The sequence below is a fragment of the Tripterygium wilfordii genome, chromosome 3 (genome assembly GCF_013401445.1).
Source record: "Tripterygium wilfordii isolate XIE 37 chromosome 3, ASM1340144v1, whole genome shotgun sequence".
In the NCBI taxonomy this organism is placed as follows: domain Eukaryota; kingdom Viridiplantae; phylum Streptophyta; class Magnoliopsida; order Celastrales; family Celastraceae; genus Tripterygium; species Tripterygium wilfordii.
Window position 1 is genome coordinate 12592994 of NC_052234.1, and position 21837 is coordinate 12614830.

Genomic DNA, 21837 nt, shown 5'->3' on the forward strand with positions numbered 1-21837 from the left:
TATAGTTGTTGAGTACATGTGGCTGTGATTTTACTGTAATTTAACCAAAAGTATCTGGTCACGAAACATGGATAAATACATCAGATTCTGTAACTAGGGATGAGAATTCCTCCTAATTAAATTTCTAATCGGGTCAATTGACTTTAGCTTTGAATTTGTATCTGGCCTTGATTTCGAGCTAGATTCCACAATGACACGAGTCAATTCTGTACACCGATCTAAAAATTGGTTCCGCAATTCATGTAGACCGAAGAATTGGAAAAAAAAGTAAATAACATTTCAAAACCGTTTTATTCAGTTCAATTTCGTTAGCCATCTAGAACTATTCTAACCAACCAGCCTTGTAGTAGGAAAGTCTTGGCGTTGGTCAGTTCTGAGCTTAGTGGTTATGAGGGAACCTACTATCATTATCTTTTGGGTATGCACGGGATAAATTTATATGCTCGTATAAACCACGTGTGTCAAGCAATAACATTCATAATTCTATGAATGGACTCGGATAATAATGAAACTCAAACTCACAACTTCCTTTTAGGCAAAATTCACATGAATTTCTTGTAAGGCAAAATTCACATGAATCATTAAGTATATAGATAGTGATTTGCATGCACTATTTATGGAGGTCCATTCTTTAAATGAATATCTTGCAAAATGCAGCCAAAGAAGATGCAAGTGGGGTAAGCTTTGAAAATGGCATAAACAAAACGTGTTAGGTATTTCATTTTACTTGTAACGAATTGACTGAGAAATTGCAAGTGGTCTTTGGCATGTCAATGAGAAGTAATTTTGCGTCCTCACAGAATTAGAATAGGACCATCATGGTATCTTATGGGTGGTTTCGTTTGCGGATTTGAAGATGAAAATGGAAAGAGAATGTCATGAAAGTTGTTTTATGGCATTTTCATTCCTTGTCATTGTCAAACATTATTGTTTACTTATTTATGTTTGGTTTGTGTAAAAATTAAATTATTTATGACATATTTAAATTAAAAAATAACACTTTAATTTGAATATTTAAATTAAAATTATAAAAACGAAAAAAAATTAATTTTTATGTGATCTGATTAAATCTGTGAGAAATAAAATAACATACATATTATAGAAATTAACTGTTTTTCATCGAGTGTTTAATTAAAAATAAGTGAGGATTTTCAATCGTTTAGGGTGATTCCTCCGTTCCTGGGAGGAGATGAGAATTCCTCATTTGGAAGAATTCAAAGATTTCATCAACCAAATATAAGAATTATTAGCATAGAGGAAACTCTTATTTTTGGAAAATTGGATTCCACCAACTAAATGACACCTCGAGATTGTGACACGGTTATGTCTTTTTCTTGCATGGCGTATTTATGTTCATTGTACATATTTGGGGGAAATCACAAAATTAACTGTAAAAACCAAGTTGAGGCGGCCCATCTATTGCGGCCCAGATGGGCCTAAAGAGGAAAATTAGTACCGTCCAGGTAAGAGTGTAAGACCCAGTAATTCTGCGCAGCGCAGACACTCACACGAGGCCAATGTTGTCACGTGCCGCCTCCTATATAACGGGTCATCCGGGCTGGCTCCTCCATAGTATTCAGTATTCACTCTCTCCGTCGCACATACAAACAGAGTCCTGCATTTTCGGCGGGTTCTTCTCTCCCAAACCATAAACCCCCTCTCCCAACAACGTGTGTTTTCGAGGGGGAGAGAAGCACCGGAAACGAAATGATGTCGAGTTTTATTACGAGGAGGGTATTATCGTCAGCAAATTCTCTGAGCGCCGGACGTTGCTTCTCTCAGGTACCACAGAAGGAGGCGTCGATTCATGAAAATGACGTTCCCATTCCGAAAATACCTTCTTTCGACTTCTCTCCTCCTCCCTATACAGGTCCCTCCGCCGACGAGATCATGGCCAAGCGAAGGGAGTATCTCAGCCCGTCCTTCTTTCACTTCTACACTAAGCCCGTGAGTCCTCGATCGCCACAGCCGATCAATTCTTCTCTCTGTCTCTTGGTCTTTCTTCTTGATTAATTAACATAATGTGATTAACGTTTTGACAAGTGATTGCGATTCAGTTTCTTAATATTAATCTCTGATGTTCGTGACGATTTATATCTCGTTTCGATTTTATTTCATATTTATTAATTAGCAATGCAGTGTGGCACTAATGTAGGATCCGAATTGCCTGTTCATAACGCAATATTTTAAGGTGTTTCGATTTTCTAGTAAAAATGGCCGTGAATCGTTGGTTAATAGGGTTGTTTTCTATGTTTGACAGCTCAACTTGGTAGATGGGAAGATGCAGTATTTGTTCGATGAGAACGGCCGAAGATATCTAGACGCCTTTGGAGGGATTGCTACGGTAAGCTGCGGGCACTGTCATCCCGATGTGGTCGAGGCAATTGTCAGCCAAACCCAGCGGTTGCAGCACTCCACTGTCCTCTATCTCAACAACGCTATAGCTGATTTCGCCGAGGCCTTAGCCTCAAAGTTACCGGGAAATCTCAAGGTACTTATTTTATGTGGCTGACGTCACGTATTCTCATGGATTTGGCAATATTATATATTATATCATATATATATAACACCATCTATGTTTATATCACACAGATTTGTGTAATCAATATGATAAGTATAAAGGATGACATTTTAAAGTTTGTCCAGACGGACTTTTGAAACTCATCAAGCCAATCCCACTGTGGTCTATATCATACTGTGAGTTCCACGTTCAAATAAGCCGTCTCTGCTTGCCTACAAGAACAATTACTAGTCCTCATTCAAAATATTAATATTTTTAACACTATTTCAATTAATTGGTATTGTGACTTTTGAGTAGATATTTGAATCCACTGTAGGCAAATACATACATATATATATATATACACACACACTAATAGTACATACATAACGATTAATATTGCTGCTGCTGGAATTAATAGGTGGTGTTCTTTACAAATTCTGGGACGGAAGCAAATGAATTGGCTATGATGATAGCAAGATTATACACAGGATGCCATGACATAGTTTCACTGAGGAATTCTTATCATGGGAATGCCGCCGGGACTATGGGTGCCACTGGACAGCGTACCTGGAAATTCAACATTGTACAGGTAAATTTGAAAATGAAGTTACAATTATTATTTACCCGTACGACAGTGTCACCATATGAATTAACGAAGCTTAATGCAAGCTTTGGTTATGATTATGACATACTTGTTTCTTTTTTTTAATGCAAATGGGAATCTTAGGATACTATTAATATTCTTTGTTTTTATTAGTGCTTAGTAGAAGATATTTGTAAGAGTATTTTGTTTTAGCTCTCTGATTTATTTTAACGACTATGACCTGAAAAAATATCCGGTAAAGTGGCTTTACCAAAAAAGTTAACGTAGAGCAAGAAAATACAACTTATTAGTGCTGATTTGGGGCCCTGTCCTCCGTCAAGTTTGCCAATAAGTCACATCCCAGCATGATTGGGACACTTACCATAAGCTAAGAACCTGCTTTCTGCAACCTCACCAATCATGGAACACCACAACTGTTGAACCGGGCCTGATAATTTTCTCATGATGATATTTGTGGCTTTTGAATAAAGTGTAATATTAGAATTTAACCTGATTCATTAGTTGACTTTCTTCGTTTTAATTGCTGGACTAACCTACAGAGCGGAGTTCATCATGCAATGAACCCAGACCCATACAGAGGGATGTTTGGCTCAGATGGAGAAAAATATGCCAAAGATGTGCATGATCATGTTGAGTTCGGAACCTCAGGCAACGTCGCCGGTTTTATATCAGAAGCCATACAGGTAATAATGCATCACGTTTTGTTTCTTAAAGACAGTTGAAGACATATGATAAATGTTCTAATTGGATGTAATTTTGACAGGGAGTAGGGGGCATTGTAGAATTGGCCCCAGGTTACTTGCCTGCTGTCTATAAGACCATAAAAAATGCTGGGGGCCTTTGCATTGCCGATGAGGTACAGGCTGGGTTTGCTCGCACAGGAAGCCATTTCTGGGGTTTCGAGGGTCATGGCGTTGTTCCTGATATAGTCACAATGGCAAAGGTTAGTAATACTCTTAGCCAATCCAAATTCTGGTTTTGGTCTTAAAAGATTATTGCTTCCAATAAGCATTGCTGCAGGCTGTCATTATGGAATCGAGACACTGAATTTTTCACGTAAGAAACTGGATTATAAGCTTTCGAGATGTTTTCTTTGATGGTAATCGCAGGGTATTGGAAATGGAATTCCTCTTGGTGCTGTGGTAACAACTCCTGAAATTGCTGAAGTTCTTACTCGTCGGAGTTACTTCAACACCTTTGGTGGGAACCCTGTTTGTACTGCTGCAGGGCATGCTGTACTGAAAGTTATTGAGAGAGAAAAGCTTCAGGAGAACGCATTCAAAGTAGGATCCTATCTGAAACAAAGATTAGTTGAACTCAAGGACAAACATGACAGTAAGCTTCCCTTCATATTTCTACATTTGTCGAACATTCCCTTGTACAAGAGAACCCATAATAATTTCCTCTTCTAAAACGTATTTTGTTATTTCCAGTAATTGGAGATGTGAGGGGTAAAGGACTTATGCTTGGAGTTGAACTCGTGACTGACCGCGAACTGAAAACTCCTGCAAAAGCGGAAATTATGCATGTAATGGACCAGATGAAAGGTTTGTGTTTCTCTCTTTCAATGTTAGTCCAGATACGCTTCAACCTTTTCTTCCGTCTACTAATAAATCTCAACTCTTAAATTCCAGAACTGGGAGTATTGATTGGAAAAGGAGGATTCCATGGAAATGTATTTAGGATTACTCCTCCTCTCTGCTTTACCAAGGAAGATGCAGGTGGGTTTTGCATCTCACATGCTAATATTTAATTCTCTTTTGCTTTGGTGACTAAAGGTTCTCTTCTAATATTGCAATATGCATCTTTTGGTGGCAGATTTCGTTGCAGATGCGATGGATTACACAATGTCGAAGATGTGAAGCTGCCTAGCTAAATATATGGATCAATAGTGATGTCTGCCTTTGATCAATTGCAGACTAGCTAGTGTTGTCTCAATCAATTACAGTACATTATAAGTGAACAGAATTTATCCGTGTAGGTTTTCTTCTACTATGAGTTGCTACTTGGGAAACGATGAGCCAACACCTTGTTGCCTCTCGTTCAGATATTCGCTGTGATCTTGAATGTGCATGCTCAGAACTCTCCCTTTACCTCAGACTTCCAAAAACTTATAAGTGAAGGTAATTGAGCTACACAAATATATTGTTTTCTAAAAAGAGAAGAAACAGATAAATCGTAAATTGCTCCTGCGTACAGTTCTAAAAATCATTTTTCCGGCATAATCATATGATCATATGACTGTTAAAACTAGAAAGGATTTTCTACACCGGCACGGGCACTGAAAGTACAGACAAAGGCAGTCACGTTGTCAATAGTTCTTCTAGAGCCACTGGGCTGTAGAAGGTAGTCGGCAATTCCGAAAACTCACTTTCAATTAAAAAAGGGGCCCGAAATGATGAAGCCCAAATGATGATTTGGGTGATTGGGTCCAGACTTTTTAGTCCATACCACATCATGAGTATCTGGGCCCTGTTAACCATCTTCTTGAAGCTCCCATTATGTTAACCAAGAAAAAAAGTGTAAGGAAATAAAGATCTGTAACTTCCTTTTTTGCAATTTGCAAAATACGATGAACCTTACCTAGGAGCATGTCCAACGCATGACTCAAAATAAGTAAAAACCAGTTTTTGGTCATGTTTTTTCACTTTAATGGCTTCTAACCGGTAACTTAAAAGCTTATTCATTTTCAGCTTTTCATTTTTGCTAACTCAAATCTCGGTGTCAAAAAACATTACCTATATCTCAAAATTAATTTTTTTATTGTTTCTCTGGTTCCTCCACACCAGACTCTTCACGCGAATCCCCTTTGTTCACGAGAGTTGCTCCCGATTGCGAGAGTCGGTAAACTCCTGTCTTGAACTCGTCATACTGAAGTCACAGATTCGCCCTGTAGAACCACATCAGTCTTGCAATCCACCGGAACCACCCGCTTGCCGTAGAAAATCATCATTCTATCCACCGGCGCAACTCACCCAATTGCCACCATCAATCTCCTTCTTTGAGAGCTTCAATTAGACGCTTCTTCTTCTTCGAAAGATGATTTCTCTGCAGATTCATCAGGTGATGAGTCGAAGGATGATTCGGACATGCGCTACATGGTTGCGCTGCTTCCATACTGCTTCCATTGAAGAAGAAGATATTAAGGGCACAACTTTGCTAATATCTCAATAGACACGTGGCCTTATCTCACACATTCGATCAATTTTCTTTTCATCAAATGTTAGGACACATGTCCTTATCTCATACACGTGACCATGTTATTTTTAATTAATATAAATATTTGAAAATTAATTACAGTATAAGTTATAAAATATTTTGATGAAAAATATTTTAAAAAATTAATTAGATAATATATAAATATTTGAAAATTAATTACACTATCAGTCATAAAATATTTTGATGACAAATATTTAAAATAATTAATTAGATGATATTAAAAAATTGGAGGTGGTTAAAGTTAGTTATGTTAAAAAATATTAAAATATTTGATGTGATATTAAAATGAGGTATGTGATTTGAAGGGTGTTAGAAAATTAGTAACCTATAACTGCTTTTTACTTAAAATAAGGGAGTTGTGTTACTCAAAATAAGTAAGTGGGTTGGACTTGCTGGTAATGCCTAATGGGAATGAGAGTCGGCGTGAGAAGTTAGTCGAAGGTGAAAAAATCTGTGGTTGGGGCTGTAAAGCACATAAGCAGCCCATCATGGGTTGTAAAGCTGGACAATAAAGCAAATTCTGTTGATGGGCCTGATTCTGAACGTGCGGGCCCTGTTGTATAGTTATGATATATAGACGTGAATAATAATATCCTTAAAACTTAAAAGGTAACTCATGAATAGAGTTAGACAGAGATGGCTCAATCTCAACTTGCGGGGCCTGTTGGTAGGCTTGAAGGTAGAAACCGGTAGACTGGTTGCTTGGTTGGGATAATTTGTTCTCTCAGGAACTCTATAGGACCGGTGCTTGGGCCGCATAGGGAAACTGATTTGTGGTCAATTTTGCTACTCCTTAACTTTCCTTTATGAGTTGACATTGATTGTACTGTGCATTGTGTATTGACTTTCATTTTCTCAAGTAGAGCCTAGATGGTTCCACTTAATTCGTGTTTCTCAGGAATCCTATGCCTTCAAAACCAACACCTGAAAGCATAGATGCTGTGGCTTTTCATTTTCTTCTCTTCTTCTTTATTTATTTAGCTTCTTGATTCATTACTAACCAAAATTATACCAGGAAAGGAAAATAATATTTGATTATGTCATAGTCACATTGAGTATAGGGACAAGTGACAAGTCCTGTAATACTTATATGTCTAAACCCAGTGCTAATAAAAAAAAAAAAGAAACCCATATTTGGTAGTCAGAGATTAATATTATAGTGATATTAAGCTTGAGTTTCAACAAAACAAATTCAAATTATTTTCTCAAATTGGAATCATGCTTGACAGAGCACAAATAATTAAGAAGAAAAAGTCAGACCAAGCTCTCTCTCGCTCTACTCGCAATCAAAGTCCTACTTTCTTCGTCCGAACCCCTCTTTTGGTATTTCCCCTCCATTTTCTGTTTGGCCCGCCACTGTTATATGCGCCTCCACCACTGCCAACCCTGTCATCTGCGCCACCTCAACCTCCACCACGCTAGTCCTTCTCAACAGCTAGTTTTCTTTTGCCTTTTCGAACTTCACTTCCCTCTTTTTCTATTCTACTCCGAGCTGGATTTTCTTTCTTTCTTCCTCTGCATCTCCGTGCGCCGCTGGTTCAGCGGCTTCGTTGATTAGCCTCGTTGGGCCATTCTCTCTTTCTCGCTATCCTAAAGCATAGCGTTTCGAGACCTAGGGTTTTATAGTTCCAGTTTCACGTGCCATGGCCAAGAGGTTGATTCCTCGGCTGTTTTTTTGTATTTGGTAAATTTGGAGGGTTTTTGAATTTGAATGGCATTGGGGGATTTGATGGCTTCAAGGTTCCCGCAATCTTCTGTGTTGGCAGGGGTTCCAAACCACCTCTACAATGATGACGGTGAATTGCTTTCCTCGCAGCGGAGGGATTCTGAGACCACAACTAGTACCTACGGGGGCAATGCCGCCACTGCAACGAGTTTGGCTTACCTTCCCCAGACTATTGTGCTCTGTGAGCTAAGACATGACGCCTTCGAAGATGGTGTGTCTACGGGCTGTTCTGATAGCGGCCTTGTCTCTCAACGGCGGCCTAAGGACCGAGTAAGATCAAGTTTAGGGGCATCATTTGTTAGTATTGTGCCGAATTTTATTGATTGTGTGCGCCAGAGGTTATAATATTTCTACGGTGTTTTGTTTGTTGGTTGCTTTGTGTGCCATATGATTTTTTTTCTTAATTGATGAAAATTATGATCGATCGTGTTCCTTGTCATGCCTGGTTTAGTAAGCTAACGAAGTAATGGAAGAGTTACTGCTAGATGGAAGGGATCCAATTTTTAATATATATATTGGGAGTACTTTAACTTGGTGCTGAGTCTGGCCAAAATTTTATTAGCTTATCATTTTTTTGATAATTTTGTTTCCTTTGTTTAGCCATAGACATTGCAGTATTTATGTTGAACTATGCCAAAGGGAAAGCATGGATTATAAGAAGTGACCTGCCAAAGGAAAATATGTGGCAACGTGAAATAGTGAGTTTACTGTTAGGTCAGTGAGAAAATAAAATAAAATAATCTTGCCGCTCAAGGTTGTTGTTGGGAGTGTTTATTCGAAGAAATTGTGCGATCAGTCAGCAGTTTGGGTTTGAATTATATTTTTGGTCGGGGTTTAAACATACATGACATTTCCCTGACTGATTGTTGGGGCATGCATCTGTTTGTCATGTAACATATGATTCAGAATGTTACATTGATTGATGCAGCTAATTGGACTTGTTGATTGGTGAAATCTGAAATGCTATTGTTGTTGAGTTTTTCTTATACTATACCTAGCTATGCAGTAAAGAAGAGATCAGGTGGGTTTTTGGTTCCAAAGTTCCAGGATATTATCAAAAACTAATATCACTTGAAGAATCGTATTCAACTAAACCTGTAGCAGCACTGAAGACCTATTAATTATTATGAATTTAAAGAGGTTTTAGATGTTATATGTAAAATTGTCGTGTCCTCCATTCTCACATCCTCCCCTCCCCTCCAACTCTGCCTCTACCAACTTGTCATTCTTTTATCATTATTTTGGACCTTTTTTTGTTTCTTTGTTTGTCTTAACTTCTAAATCTTCTTGCAGACGAAGACAGGATGTGTAGCTCTAGTATTGTGTTTAAATATTAATGTCAATCCGCCCGATGTAATAAAGATATCTCCTTGTGCCAGAATGGAGTGCTGGATAGGTGCATTTTGCCACTGATCATCCCTTTTAATGCAGTTATATGCTAGTTGTATATGTGTTATGTTTTGAGTGTATGAAGTTGTATGGGCAGTGTTTTGCGATACTTTGAATTAGCGTGTCAATGTTTATGTTGTGAGCATTACATAGTTTACTCAAGTGCAAGCATACACGAAGGTGTTCGTGGAAGTGTCAATGTTCATATTGTGATTTGGCTATAGTTTATTAGTTGCATTGGCCTGATGGACAAAGTTTGGGAACACTCCCAACTTTTTGCTACATACAAAGATGCTTTCTAGTTGCTGATAATGGTTTCTTTATTGTTATTTTAAACATTTTTGGAAGTTCTCTGTCTCTGTCTCTCTCTTATATTCACAATCATTTCAGACTTTCAGCCCTTATGATTATTTTGGGCCTTTAAATCTACTTTTACAAGGGAAATGTATGCTTGTAGAATGATATTTGGTCTGTCTCCTTTTTATGTGCTCATGCTTTGTGAGTTTATGCTTTTGTCTTGCATAATTGATTGAATGATCGTCTTGTTACTGGAAAGACAGAAAAAGTGGATTATCTTATTAATTTATTCCTGCAAACAACATTTTGCCGGACATTTTCTTTCGTGTCTTGGCGGTTAATGAGCCTTTATTTTTGTTATCCAGAAGTTTTTATTTATTAGTAGAAGCTAAGCCAATATTTTTCTTCTGTATTATCTTCTTTATTATGCTTCAATCATTTTCTCTTCTTCCTTTTGGCAGATCCATTTTCAATGGCACCTTAGAAGGCACTTGAAACAATTGGAAAAAACTTGACACAACAGTATGAAAGGTGGCAACCCAGGGTGAGATCTTTTTCGAAGGGCTTCTGTTTGGCATGCAAATACGCATACAAATACAAAGTTTATTTGTGAAGTTAACTTTTTGTATATTGGCAGGCTTGTTACAAGGTTCAACTTGACCCTACTGTGGATGAAGTGAAGAAACTTTGCAATACATGTCGCAGGTATGCTAAGTCAGAGAGGGTTCTGTTTCACTATAATGGACACGGTGTGCCGAAGCCTACTGCCAATGGTGAAATCTGGCTGTTCAATAAGGTTCATTTTTTTTAGTTCTTTGATATTTGCTATGGGCGCTCTCATTTCTTAACTACTATAGTCTTCTGCTTCTTGGACTGTTATGTTGATATAGAGCTATACACAGTATATCCCCTTGCCAATCAGCGATCTTGATTCCTGGTTGAAGACACCATCGATATATGTTTTTGACTGTTCTTTTGCTGGGATGGTCGTCAATGCCTTCGTAGAGGTATCTAATGACAACTCATAATCAGTTTATCCTTCGTGAAGTTTGGTGGTTTTCATGATACATAGAAGTCACCATTTATTCTCTTTCCGTGGAATTTAATGTGATTTTTGGGGTTAATTTTTAAATAGCTTCATGATTGGGGTGCTTCTAACTCAGCCGGATCAACAAGGGATTGCATTCTGCTTGCAGCCTGCGAAGCACATGAGACTCTTCCTCAAAGTGTTGAGTTTCCTGCTGATGTGTTCACTTCTTGCCTCACTACACAGATCAAGATGGCATTGAGATGGTGAGACTTTTCTCCTTTTCTATTGTTTCGACAACGGTCTTTTAAATTTCCTGATTTCTTTTATTGCTACTACTGATTTTGAAGATTTATTTCCATTTCATATGGTTTTCTTTGGAGCATTGACTGCTTTGGCAATGGTTTGGTTTTTGGACCATTTTATGATTATCTAGCTCAGAAGGAGTTCCCACTCCTTTAAACATCTAGCAAGGAGAAGAGGTCATGCCTTTATTTTTCTTCCCCCTACTGTTGACTCCTTTGCTATGGTTCCAAGCTTTCAGCTCATCTTCCACCGGCTTAGCAACTACCCCTTTAATAAACCTGTTTATGTTGCAGTTTAATAAACAATATGAATCCTCACTTGGAAGTTTGTCAATAGTTAAGATCCTCTCCCATTACGTCTCCAGCATTCAAGATAGAACTTTTTATTTGAATCCCTCTGAGTTGGTTTTGTATGACAAAAAACAAGGATAAGTATGTTCTCCGATTTGATTCTGTTTTATTGTTTGTTGCAAGTGTCTTTCTTTGTACTCATAGACTGTTTTTCTTTTCTTTTTTTTTGGCAATACCTTGAAGTAAAAGATGGACTGGTTCTGATAAATTTGGCTTTGTCTATGATTTTTTAAAAAAAATAAATTATTTGTAATATATAAATTTTTTATTATTATAGTATAACTGAAGGGAGCTAACATCTGGAGATATTTTTATTCATTTTCTCAGGTTCTGCACACGGTCATTACTGCACGAGACCCTTGACTACTCGCTAATAGATAAAATTCCAGGTCGGCAAACCGATCGTAAAACGCTTTTGGGGGAGTTGAATTGGATCTTTACGGCAGTGACAGACACAATTGCCTGGAATGTTCTTCTGCATGGTAATTGACCCTTTTTCTTCAAATATAAATCGAATATGTCAAATTGCTGTGTCTCTCACTTTGTTGTTCATGTAGGTCTTTTTGGTGTACATGTAAGCCAACCATTAGTTTCATTCTGCAGATCTTTTTCAGCGACTATTCAGACAAGATCTATTAGTCGCCAGTCTGTTCAGAAATTTCTTACTTGCTGAGAGGATTATGCGGTCTGCAAATTGTTCCCCAATTTCTCATCCAATGTTGCCACCAACCTATCAGCATCATATGTGGTATGAAGGTTTTGTTAATTAATTGTTATTTGGTTTTAAGTTAATTCAGCCCTGTAACACTAACCAACTATGTAGGGATGCCTGGGACATGGCTGCTGAAATTTGCCTCTCTCAGCTACCGGCATTGGTTGAAGACCCTAATGCAGAGTTCCAGGTTCTTATTTTCTCAAGCTTGTTTGTCAGGATTATTATACTCAGATTTGTTATGATAAAATGAATCTTTGTGCAATTATCAAGTGTTTGAGGAATATTTCTTTATTTCTTACACCTTTTTCATTTTTTAATAACTAAGTGAGTTCTTGTTGTTTCAGCCAAGTCCTTTTTTCACTGAACAGCTGACAGCTTTTGAGGTATGGCTGGACCATGGGTCTGAGCATAAGAAGCCACCCGAGCAATTGCCGATTGTTCTTCAGGTCTAGCACTTCTCTTGGTCCATGTTATTTTTGGGTTCATCAATTGGTAATTGTTGGTTTTGGTGATTCTTAGCTTTCAGTTGCGTGACTTTGGATTTGCGATGTCTATTACCATTGGTTTTGCAGGATAAGGTGGAGGTACAACTTTTTTTTTTTGTTTGTCGTTTGGAAAGTTTACTTGTTTTTGGTAGATTCATTGTTTGTGTTGAGGCCTATACAACATGGAGTTATCAAGGTTTTTTTTGGGATTAATTTTTAAAATGACATCATAGGCATTGGTAATATTTGTCAAATTCTCTAACTAGATGTGATAATAGTGGCACTTTCTGCCTTCTGAGATATGATTGTACTGTTGATAATTTTTAGAATATGTATAAATGATGTGAAATGCCTTATCCCAAGAAGTTAACTTATTGGGTTGAATGACAAAGTAAATAATCTTAACAAAAATGTTATTTGCGTTGATTTCCAACGATTTCTTGTATATTTTTTTTTCAGTGATGTGAAATGCTACTTATATTTTTTTAATGATGATTAATGAGTTTTCCATGTATCAGGTTTTGCTAAGCCAATGCCATCGATTCTGGGCACTTGTTCTTCTTGGGAGATTTCTTGATATGGGACCTTGGGCTGTCGATCTGGTAGTTATTGTAACCCTTCTCATTGTGCCTTTTCTTCTCTTGCTAAGAAATATGTACCTTGTGATCATGGTGTAAATATACTTATGAGCTATGGTTCTTTTAGGCCTTGTCTGTTGGAATATTTCCATGTGTTCTTAAGCTTTTGCAAACAAAAACACCAGAACTTCGGCAAATTCTGGTATTCATATGGACGAAAATTCTGGCACTTGATAAGGTACATTTGTCCTCAAATACGGTACCCATCCAATTAATGTCGTCCAAATCTGTTTTCTTGAATGTCCCTTAATACTTATCCAATCAGAAAGATCAACTTTGAATTTGATGATAATCTTAAATACTGTTAAGAATTGATTTCTTAAAACTAATGTCCAATGTTTGTATAATCTGCAATTCTATTTATTGGAAAAAAATTGCTTATACTATTCTACTGTTCTATGAGCTTAAAAAAAAGTTCTCCATAAATGTTTATTTTTTTTTCTTTGGTCGAGCAGAAAATGTTATTGTTAAGGAGAGAGGATTCGCTAATAAATTCTTTTGGGTTATATGATAGTTTTCCACAATCCCTCTTTGTGATTTCTAGCTAGTGTCGTCCGTCTTCCCTGAACTCTTTATAAATGTCTTATGTGGTTCAGTTTTCTTTTAACTTTAACTTATTTTTAGACTGTTTTTACCATATATATCCTTAGCACTCTCTACTTCATTGTATATGAAGTTCTGTCTTGTTGGACTACAGTCATGCCAGGTTGATCTTGTAAATGATGGGGGGCATACATATTTTATAAGGTTTCTTGATAGCATTGAAGCATATGCAGAACAGCGTGCAATGGCTGCATTTATTTTGGCTGTCATTGTTGATGGGCACAGACGGGGTCAGGAAGTCTGTATTGAAGCTGGTTTAATTCATGTTTGCTTGAAGCACCTTCAGAGTTCAATTCCTAACGATGGACAGACTGAGCCCCTTTTTCTTCAGTGGCTTTGCCTCTGTTTGGGTAAGCTGTGGGAGGATTTCTTTGAGGCACAAATAGTAGGTTTGCAGGCAGATGCTCCAGCTATTTATGCTGCTCTGCTGTCAGAGCCCCAACCAGAGGTTTTCCACTCTTGCATTGAAACTATGCTGTTTTAGTATCTGGGTTTTGGATGCTGATTTCAATTTAATTATGAAATTCTACTTCAGGTTAGAGCTTCTGCAATTTTTGCATTAGGTACATTACTTGACATCGGGGATTATCCATGCAGAGATGGTATTGGAGGTGATGAAGATGATGAAAAAGTTAGAGCTGAAACTAGTATTATCAAAAACATTTTAAATGTTGTTTCTGATGGCAGTCCTTTGGTCAGAGCCGAAGTTGCTGTAGGTACGCTATTGTCAAATTTACTTCGCTAAGTTCAATGCCTTTTCACTTCCTTTTTTATTTTCATGTTTCGTTGCACAGTGTTCTGTTAGCTCCTTCAGTTGTAGTTTGTGAGCATACGTGTTTGATGACTGCTAAAACCTTTACTGATACCATTTTTTGTTGAGTACCCTTGTTTATGTACGTCTTTTATTTTAAAACTACCAGTAATATTTATGCAATGGATTGGTTCCCCCCCCCCCCCTCCCGAGTTTACTTCTGGTAGCTCCACAAACTTTTTTATTTACTTATATATCCAAGTGGTAAAAAACTATATTTATTTATATTGTCCTAAGATGGGGATAAGTCCTGGTGCTTCATTCAGACGACAAACAACTTCTGAATCAAGTTTACATGCATAATGATTTTTTTTGAAGGAAAACGTGTGGGGCTTCAATGTTCGTGTGAATGTTTTAAGACTCTATTGCGCAAGGGGTTTTTTTTTTTTTTGATAAGTTGTGCGTTTATATTATTGTTTTTGAGGAGGGGGAAATAAAACCTTACAGCTCGTGCAAGTTTTAAAAATATATATATTTTTAATTCTTTTCTCATTGCTCATTATTAGGTGGTTGTCTACTTGACTTTTCTTCTTTTTTTCATTTTTAGTTTAGCCTGAAAACTTTTTGATTGGGAGTACATCACTAATGAGTGCAATGTTCACACGACAGCTCTTGCACGCTTTGCATTTGGCCACGAGCAGCATCTCAAGTCAGTTGCTGCAACATATTGCAAACCACAACCCAATTCTCTACTGAATTCATTACCTTCCTTGGCTCATATAAAAGGTGCAGTTAGCGGATGTGCTCTGCCCCACATGAGTATTGTTCCATCTCAAATTGGTCCTTTGATGCGAGTTGGCAATGACAATCCATCATTGGTTCAAGATGGATGGGTCTCCACCAGCAGCCCTTTAGCTGCGCCTGCAATTATGCATGGATCACCTTTATCTGATGATTCATCTCAACATTCTGATTCTGGAATTCTGAATGATGGCTTTAGCAATGGTGTTGCCAACCATTCTAGGCCGAAACCCCTATATAATGCAATGTATTTGCAATGTATACATGCTATGTGTACACTGGCCAAGGATCCATCTCCACGGATAGCAAGCCTTGGCCAGAGAGTGCTGTCAATTATTGGGATTGAACAAGTGGTGACAAGACCTTCAAATTCCACTTCTAATAGTTTCTGCCCTGATGAAACCACAACGGCTCCAACAACCACTCGTCTTGCTGGCCTTGCTCGCTCATCTTCATGGTTTGACATGAATGCAGGTATCGCTATTAGTTAAGATTTTGTTCATCGCGGTGGAGCACTATGCTTGATTTCAATAGGGCTTTTCAATTCCCTCACTAAATTTACTGCTAGAAACTCCCACATCGGAAAGATAGGGGAGTTAAGTGCTGTTTATAAGGAGGGCACAGACACTCCTTAACATGTCTAATAGGTTTTCACAAGAGCCCATGAAACATTGGTATTGTGGAGACCCATTGGACTACAGCCAGTCCATGGGTGCACGCACCCATGGATGCGGGCTGGGCCTACTGGACTGTTAGGGTGGGGTTTGGTCCAGAGCCCATGAAACACTGGTATGGAGGGGTCCTTATCAATGGTATTGAAGCTGTTCGGTCCTCCGTGTGTGGGTGGGCCTATCTCCCTTTGTCCGGGTAATCCCTGGACTGGGTTGGACGTGCCAGGGGAGGGGCTACCTGCTAATCCGGGTAGGGTAGGGAGAGCTTGTAAAGCCCGTGGAGGCCCGGTGGCCGTAGAGTGTGCCAACGTGGGCGTTGGCTCAGTAAAGCGGAGGGTATTGATAGAAACTCCCACATCGGAAAGATAGGGGAGTTAAGTGCTGTTTATAAGGAGGGCAAAGACACTCCTTAACATGTCCAATAGGTTTTCACAAGAGCCCATGAAACATTGGTATTGTGGAGGCCCATTGGACTACAGCTAGTCCATGGGTGCGTGCACCCATGGATGCGGGCTGGGCCTATTGGACTGTTAGGGTGGGGTTTAGACCTGGACTCTCCAGAGCCCATGAAACACTGGTATGGAGGGGTCCTTATCATTTACTAAATTCTAATTTATTTTTTTTCTCTTTAGACTGTGTGTGGGAATTTCAAATTATATTGAGTTCTGAGATTGTTGTATTTTCTCTCAACTTTTGATCTCTGATCTCATCATCAGGTCATCTGCCTTTAACATTTAGAACCCCTCCCGTCAGTCCTCCACAGCTGAGTCACTTAGCCGGAATGCGTAGAGTATGCTCTTGAGACTTCAGGCCGCATTTGATGAATTCTCCAGACTCAGGCTTGGCTGATCCACTCTTGGGTTCTGGGAGATCCTCTGAGATTTCTGGACGGAGCTTGCTTCCACAGTCGACCATTTACAATTGGAGTTGTGCAGACTTCTCAATGCCACTTGGTACTGCAGTAGATGATAGTGAAGTGCTACTAGCAAGAAGAGAAGAGAGGGAAAAATTATCATTGGAGCACATTTCGAAGTGCCAACACACTTGTGGGTGTCTTCTCAACTTATTGGTCTTCTTCTCACTCTCCCTCTCTCCCTGTTTCTTTCCCACGTGCATGCACAGAGACATGCACACACACACACGCACACACACATATATAGTCTACATATATGCATGTGTTTGTACCGTATATATGCAAATGCAACCTCTTTTTGATTGATTTGTTCTTTCAATTCATGTTTTTGGTAGCTTTTGCTGTAATGTGCTTTCCATTTTCTTTGCCAGCCATTAACAAGCTTAATAATCAAATTGCTAGCTGGGATACAAAGTTTGAAATGGGTACTAAAGCAGCCGTGATGCAACCTTTCTCTCCTATTGTGATTGCTGCAGATGAGAATGAACATATCAGGTAAGCAAAGCTTTTGAAAAAAAGATTACTTTATGGTTGTTTGTTTTGATTGATGTTTGTAATGATGGAGATTTTGAGTATAGAGTTGTTGAAACTTGTTTTGTCACCTCCATAGTCCAGATTTTATGAAACACTTCTATTGCATGAGAATTTTGTGAAATTAAGGGTCATTTTAGCTGACAGATAATCTAGTTTATATATACTAATTTTCTCAGTATCTTTCATAATTTTTTTTACTGGTTAATATTTGTTGATAGCCCTTCAGATTTGATACTAGAACTGTAGAACAATTAAAGGATGGTCTTTAATTTTTTTCCTATGATCATTCTTACTTCTTTATGTTTCAGATCATTTTAGGTCGTGTGTAACAAAGTGTCTTCAAGATAAACAAATAAACGTAAAACTTTTTCATAACTTGGATTTCGATGCTCCAGAAAATGTGTGTGGGTGAGGCAGAAGGGGGACAACAATGTTAGATTGACTAAAAGCGCACTGATTTTTTATTTTTTAATTTTGTGTCTGGCAATTTGACCCTCATTTTTCTTGTTTAAATGTTTTTATGTACCTTTTTTTTATTTATTGTGGATAAGGTTGTCAAGTATTATTAATACTGAATGTTTCTCCAACCTCTATTTGTAGTTATGGTAATTACTCTGTTCCACCATTTCAAGTACGATAATAATTTTTTGCTGGTGTGATCATTTTTTGGTACTGTTCTTTGTCAGGGTATGGAATTATGATGAAGCTGCCCCTCTCAACGGTTTTGACAATCATGATTATCCCGAGAAAGGAATTTCTAAGCTCTGCCTTTTGAATGAGCTTGATGAAAGCTTGCTTCTGGTTGCTTCATGTACTATTTATGGCTATGTTTGTTGTGTTAAATGGTGTCATGTGGACCCATCTCTTTGGAGTGTCATATTTTAGGACAATCTGACTTTTGTTGTGCTTGTATATTTTAAGGTGATGGAAATATTAGGATTTGGAAAGACTATACTCTGAAGGGTAAACAAAAGCTTGTTACTGCATTTTCTTCAATTCAAGGTCATAAACCTGGTGTGCGAAGTGTGAATGCAGTTGTGGACTGGCAACAGCAGTCTGGATATCTGGTAAATTTTGTCTTTAAGATTTGATATCTTCTTGGTCTGGTGCCCAGGAATTTATGTGGACAGTTCTTTGATGCATCTTTGCCCAATTTCTCACTTAAACAGTATGCTTCTGATGACAACATATCATCTATCATGGTTTGGGACATGGACAAAGAGCAGCTTGCTCATTTTATTCCTTCATCCTCAGAATACAGCTTGTCAGCATTGGTGAGTTTATACTTTTCCAAGTTCTTGTAATCTCTTAGCTGCCGAGTGTGACTCATCTTTGGTTGCTTATTGCCTATCCAATCAACATAGCTCTAGCATCATGTGCTTATATGTAAGCACAGGAAATTTGAACATAATTCGTTTAATGCTGCATCTTTGTACTGTTGCTTGTCTAATGAAATATCATAAGGAGAAAGGTATTTGGTAGTCCTTTGCTGTGGAACTGTTTTAGCTAGATTCTTTTTGAATATGTTGCCAAGACATCGAGTCTGTTACTTTTAGCTGTTTACAAAGATTGTTGCTTTGTTTGGGCGATCCATTTGTTGTAGCAATTCAGTTCCCAAGTGTCATTTCTTTTGATAAATTGTTTAAACTTCAACATGTTAGCTTTAATTAGTCTTGTTTTGTTTTTTTTTTAGTTACAACTACTGATCAGCTTTCTAACTTTGATCAATTTGTAGTCCTGCTTCTCAAGTTCATGGGGGTCAGTTCGCTGCTGGTTTCATGGACGGTTCTGTCAGACTTTATGATGTCCGGACACTCGAAATGTATGTATCTTAACCTAGTCCAATGTGAATATTTACCGTCTTCACACTATAATATTATTCAAATAGTATCATCCCATAGCCTCCAATAGTTTTTTTTTAAAAAAAGGATTTAAAACTAACATAGACATGGCAACATATCTTAGGTTTACAATGTATTCTCTTTGACATCTCAATGATGACTTTATCTTCTAGGTTTACAATGCATAACTCTCTGACATCTCAATGATGACTTTATCTTTTCCTACAATTTCAAGGCCGACTTTATCTTCTAGGTTTACAATGTATAATTCTCTGAGTCTCTGACATCTCAATGATGACTTTATCTTTTCCTACAATTTCTGGCTTGAATATATTGTAACCTTTGTCATTCTTAGGCTTGTTTGCACAATTCGGCCGCACACTCAGAAGGTGGAAAGAGTTGTGGGGATTGGCTTTCAACCTAGACTTGATCCTGCCAAAGTAAGCAGGATTTTGTAGTGATTATTTGTCTGCTTAGAAAATTTTGACATCATTCTTATCTTAGACTCTTGAATCTTAATTTTATATCATCTTTTTCCTTGGAGATGCTTATAAAAACTATATGGACGTTGAAGATGTGGAAGATAAGACTTTGCGTTGATCAACTTGTCTGCTTTTCAGATTGTCAGTGCATCTCAGGCTGGTGATATTCAGTTCCTAGATCTCAGAAATAAGAGGGATGCCTACCTCACATTCACAATAGAAGCTCACAGGGGTTCACTCACAGCTTTAGCTGTCCACAGACATGCTCCCATCATTGCCAGTGGGCAGTGGCTCAGCAAAACAACTGATCAAAGTTTTCAATCTAGAGGGTGAGCAACTGGGCACCATTAGGTACTTATCAACTTTCATGGCACAGAAAATTGGTTCTGTTAGCTGCCTGGCCTTCCATCCCTACCAAATACGACTGGCTGCTGGTGCTTCTGATTCATGTCTATCAATCCATGCCTACGATGACTCTCAAGCTAGATGAATATTTGCTTCTTATATTTAATTGATGGAAGTCTTCTTGCTGGAAGAAGCAGAAGCCCGTCGAAGTTCCATTATTGGTGCAGATCCATGGGTTCATCTTCACTGTGAATATATCTGAAAAAAATGGTTGGGCCGTCCGCTGAAATTGTAAGCTGCATATTCATTAGCCTCCATTATAAAAGGGCAATACATCAGTGGAAAGAATTCCTGCATATTTGTTGGTGGGGGGCTTAGGCAAATGGTTTGTTATGTAGGTAATGTATGTAAATATCTCACTTTTTTTCAACTTCCTCTCTTTTTCTTTCCTATCCTTTTTCTTTCGGAACGTATTCTTTATTCTTTTCTCCCCTTTTTGTTCATTTGTAAAAGCAGCACTCAGTCGATTATCATAGTTTCAGTGGTGAACTGAAGATGTGGATATCAAGATATGGATGATGTGTGTGTCATTAGAATTGGATTGAGAGATCAATAGACTTGAGAAATTTTCTACTGATTGATTACTGTTGTTCTCGCCTTCTTGGTCGTCTTCACCCATGTGTGTTTTCCTTGGGATACTGAATCATATTTTTTAAATATATCAAGAGGTGAAACGGGCCGGATACGGAAAGGCCCAACTAGTTTGGGGCCGGGCTGGCACGGCCCTTTGATCAAGTCAACGGAACTTGCTAGATACGGCCCAGGATGCTCGTAGCGGGCTGGGTAGCCGTTTTCAGCCCACAAGAACCCTACATGGGCCAGAGGAGGGTCGGCCCGGCCCACTAAAAGCAAAGGCATGGTTCAGGAAGCTCTGGCTGGCTGGGCCGAAATTTTCAGCCCATATGCCCGTTAATGGGCCAGAGGAGGGCCGGCCCGGCCCGTAAAGAGTAAAGGCACGGCCCAGGATGCTCTTAGCGGGCTGGGCCACAGTTTTCAGCCCATACGGCCTCTTACTTCAGTTCTTCTCCAGATCTGCACACGAAGGCCTAAGTCAAGTCCTCTGATTATCCTGTTGATCATCGGATGATCACATCCTCAAGAGTCAAGTCCCTCCTCAAATCCCTCCAAGTCCAAGAGATTAGTGTCTCCTAATCTTCTCCAACACTCTCTCTCTAACACAGTAACACTTGAGCAATCATGCTCATCTTCTCCAACAAACTCTCTCTAACACAGTAACACTTGCGGATGATCATCCTCCTCAACTTCAAGTGACTTGCCGCAAGCTTTCTCTCTCGACAAAGGGGAGAGAGAGCCTCGCGACGGTCTCTGTCAAAGAGGGCTTGGCCTGGCCCTTAGGCCTTTGGTGGGTTTTTGGTCTTTGTGGATCGGCCCATATATTAAATGAACGGGCCTGAACGGCCATACTAAGTCAGCGGGCCACATTATGAGCCAGGCAGGCCCACATGGCTATACCAGGACGACAATTAAATGGCATGATGTCCATAAAAAAACAATAAAGCAGCTGTCTTATTGTCCAGAAATTAGGCCAGGTCTTTCTTTGTTAGAGGCCCAACATC

General features: G+C 38.6%; 1 protein-coding gene and 1 pseudogene across 1 annotated transcript; both read left to right on the forward strand.

Annotated features, from left to right (window-relative positions):
* Window positions 1-1588: 1588 nt before the first annotated feature.
* Window positions 1589-6217, forward strand: LOC119990079 (alanine--glyoxylate aminotransferase 2 homolog 3, mitochondrial-like). The gene is made up of 9 exons (XM_038835903.1): window positions 1589-1947; window positions 2261-2491; window positions 2922-3092; window positions 3647-3790; window positions 3871-4050; window positions 4217-4442; window positions 4541-4654; window positions 4742-4828; window positions 4926-6217. The coding sequence occupies exons 1-9, from the start codon at window positions 1708-1710 to the stop codon at window positions 4967-4969; spliced, it is 1437 nt and encodes a 478-aa protein (XP_038691831.1). The 5' UTR covers window positions 1589-1707; the 3' UTR covers window positions 4970-6217.
* A 1397-nt stretch (window positions 6218-7614) lies between these two features.
* On the forward strand, window positions 7615-20858 carry LOC119995174 (annotated as a pseudogene).
* The last annotated feature ends 979 nt before the right edge of the window (window positions 20859-21837 follow it).

Coding starts and splice junctions, on each gene's coding strand:
- LOC119990079 (XM_038835903.1), top strand. CDS start 1,708: ATGATGTCGAGTTTTATTACGAGGAGGGTATTATCGTCAGCAAATTCT. Junction 4,051..4,216: donor ATATAGTCACAATGGCAAAG/GTTAGTAATACT, acceptor TGGTAATCGCAG/GGTATTGGAAATGGAATTCC. Junction 4,443..4,540: donor ACTCAAGGACAAACATGACA/GTAAGCTTCCCT, acceptor TGTTATTTCCAG/TAATTGGAGATGTGAGGGGT.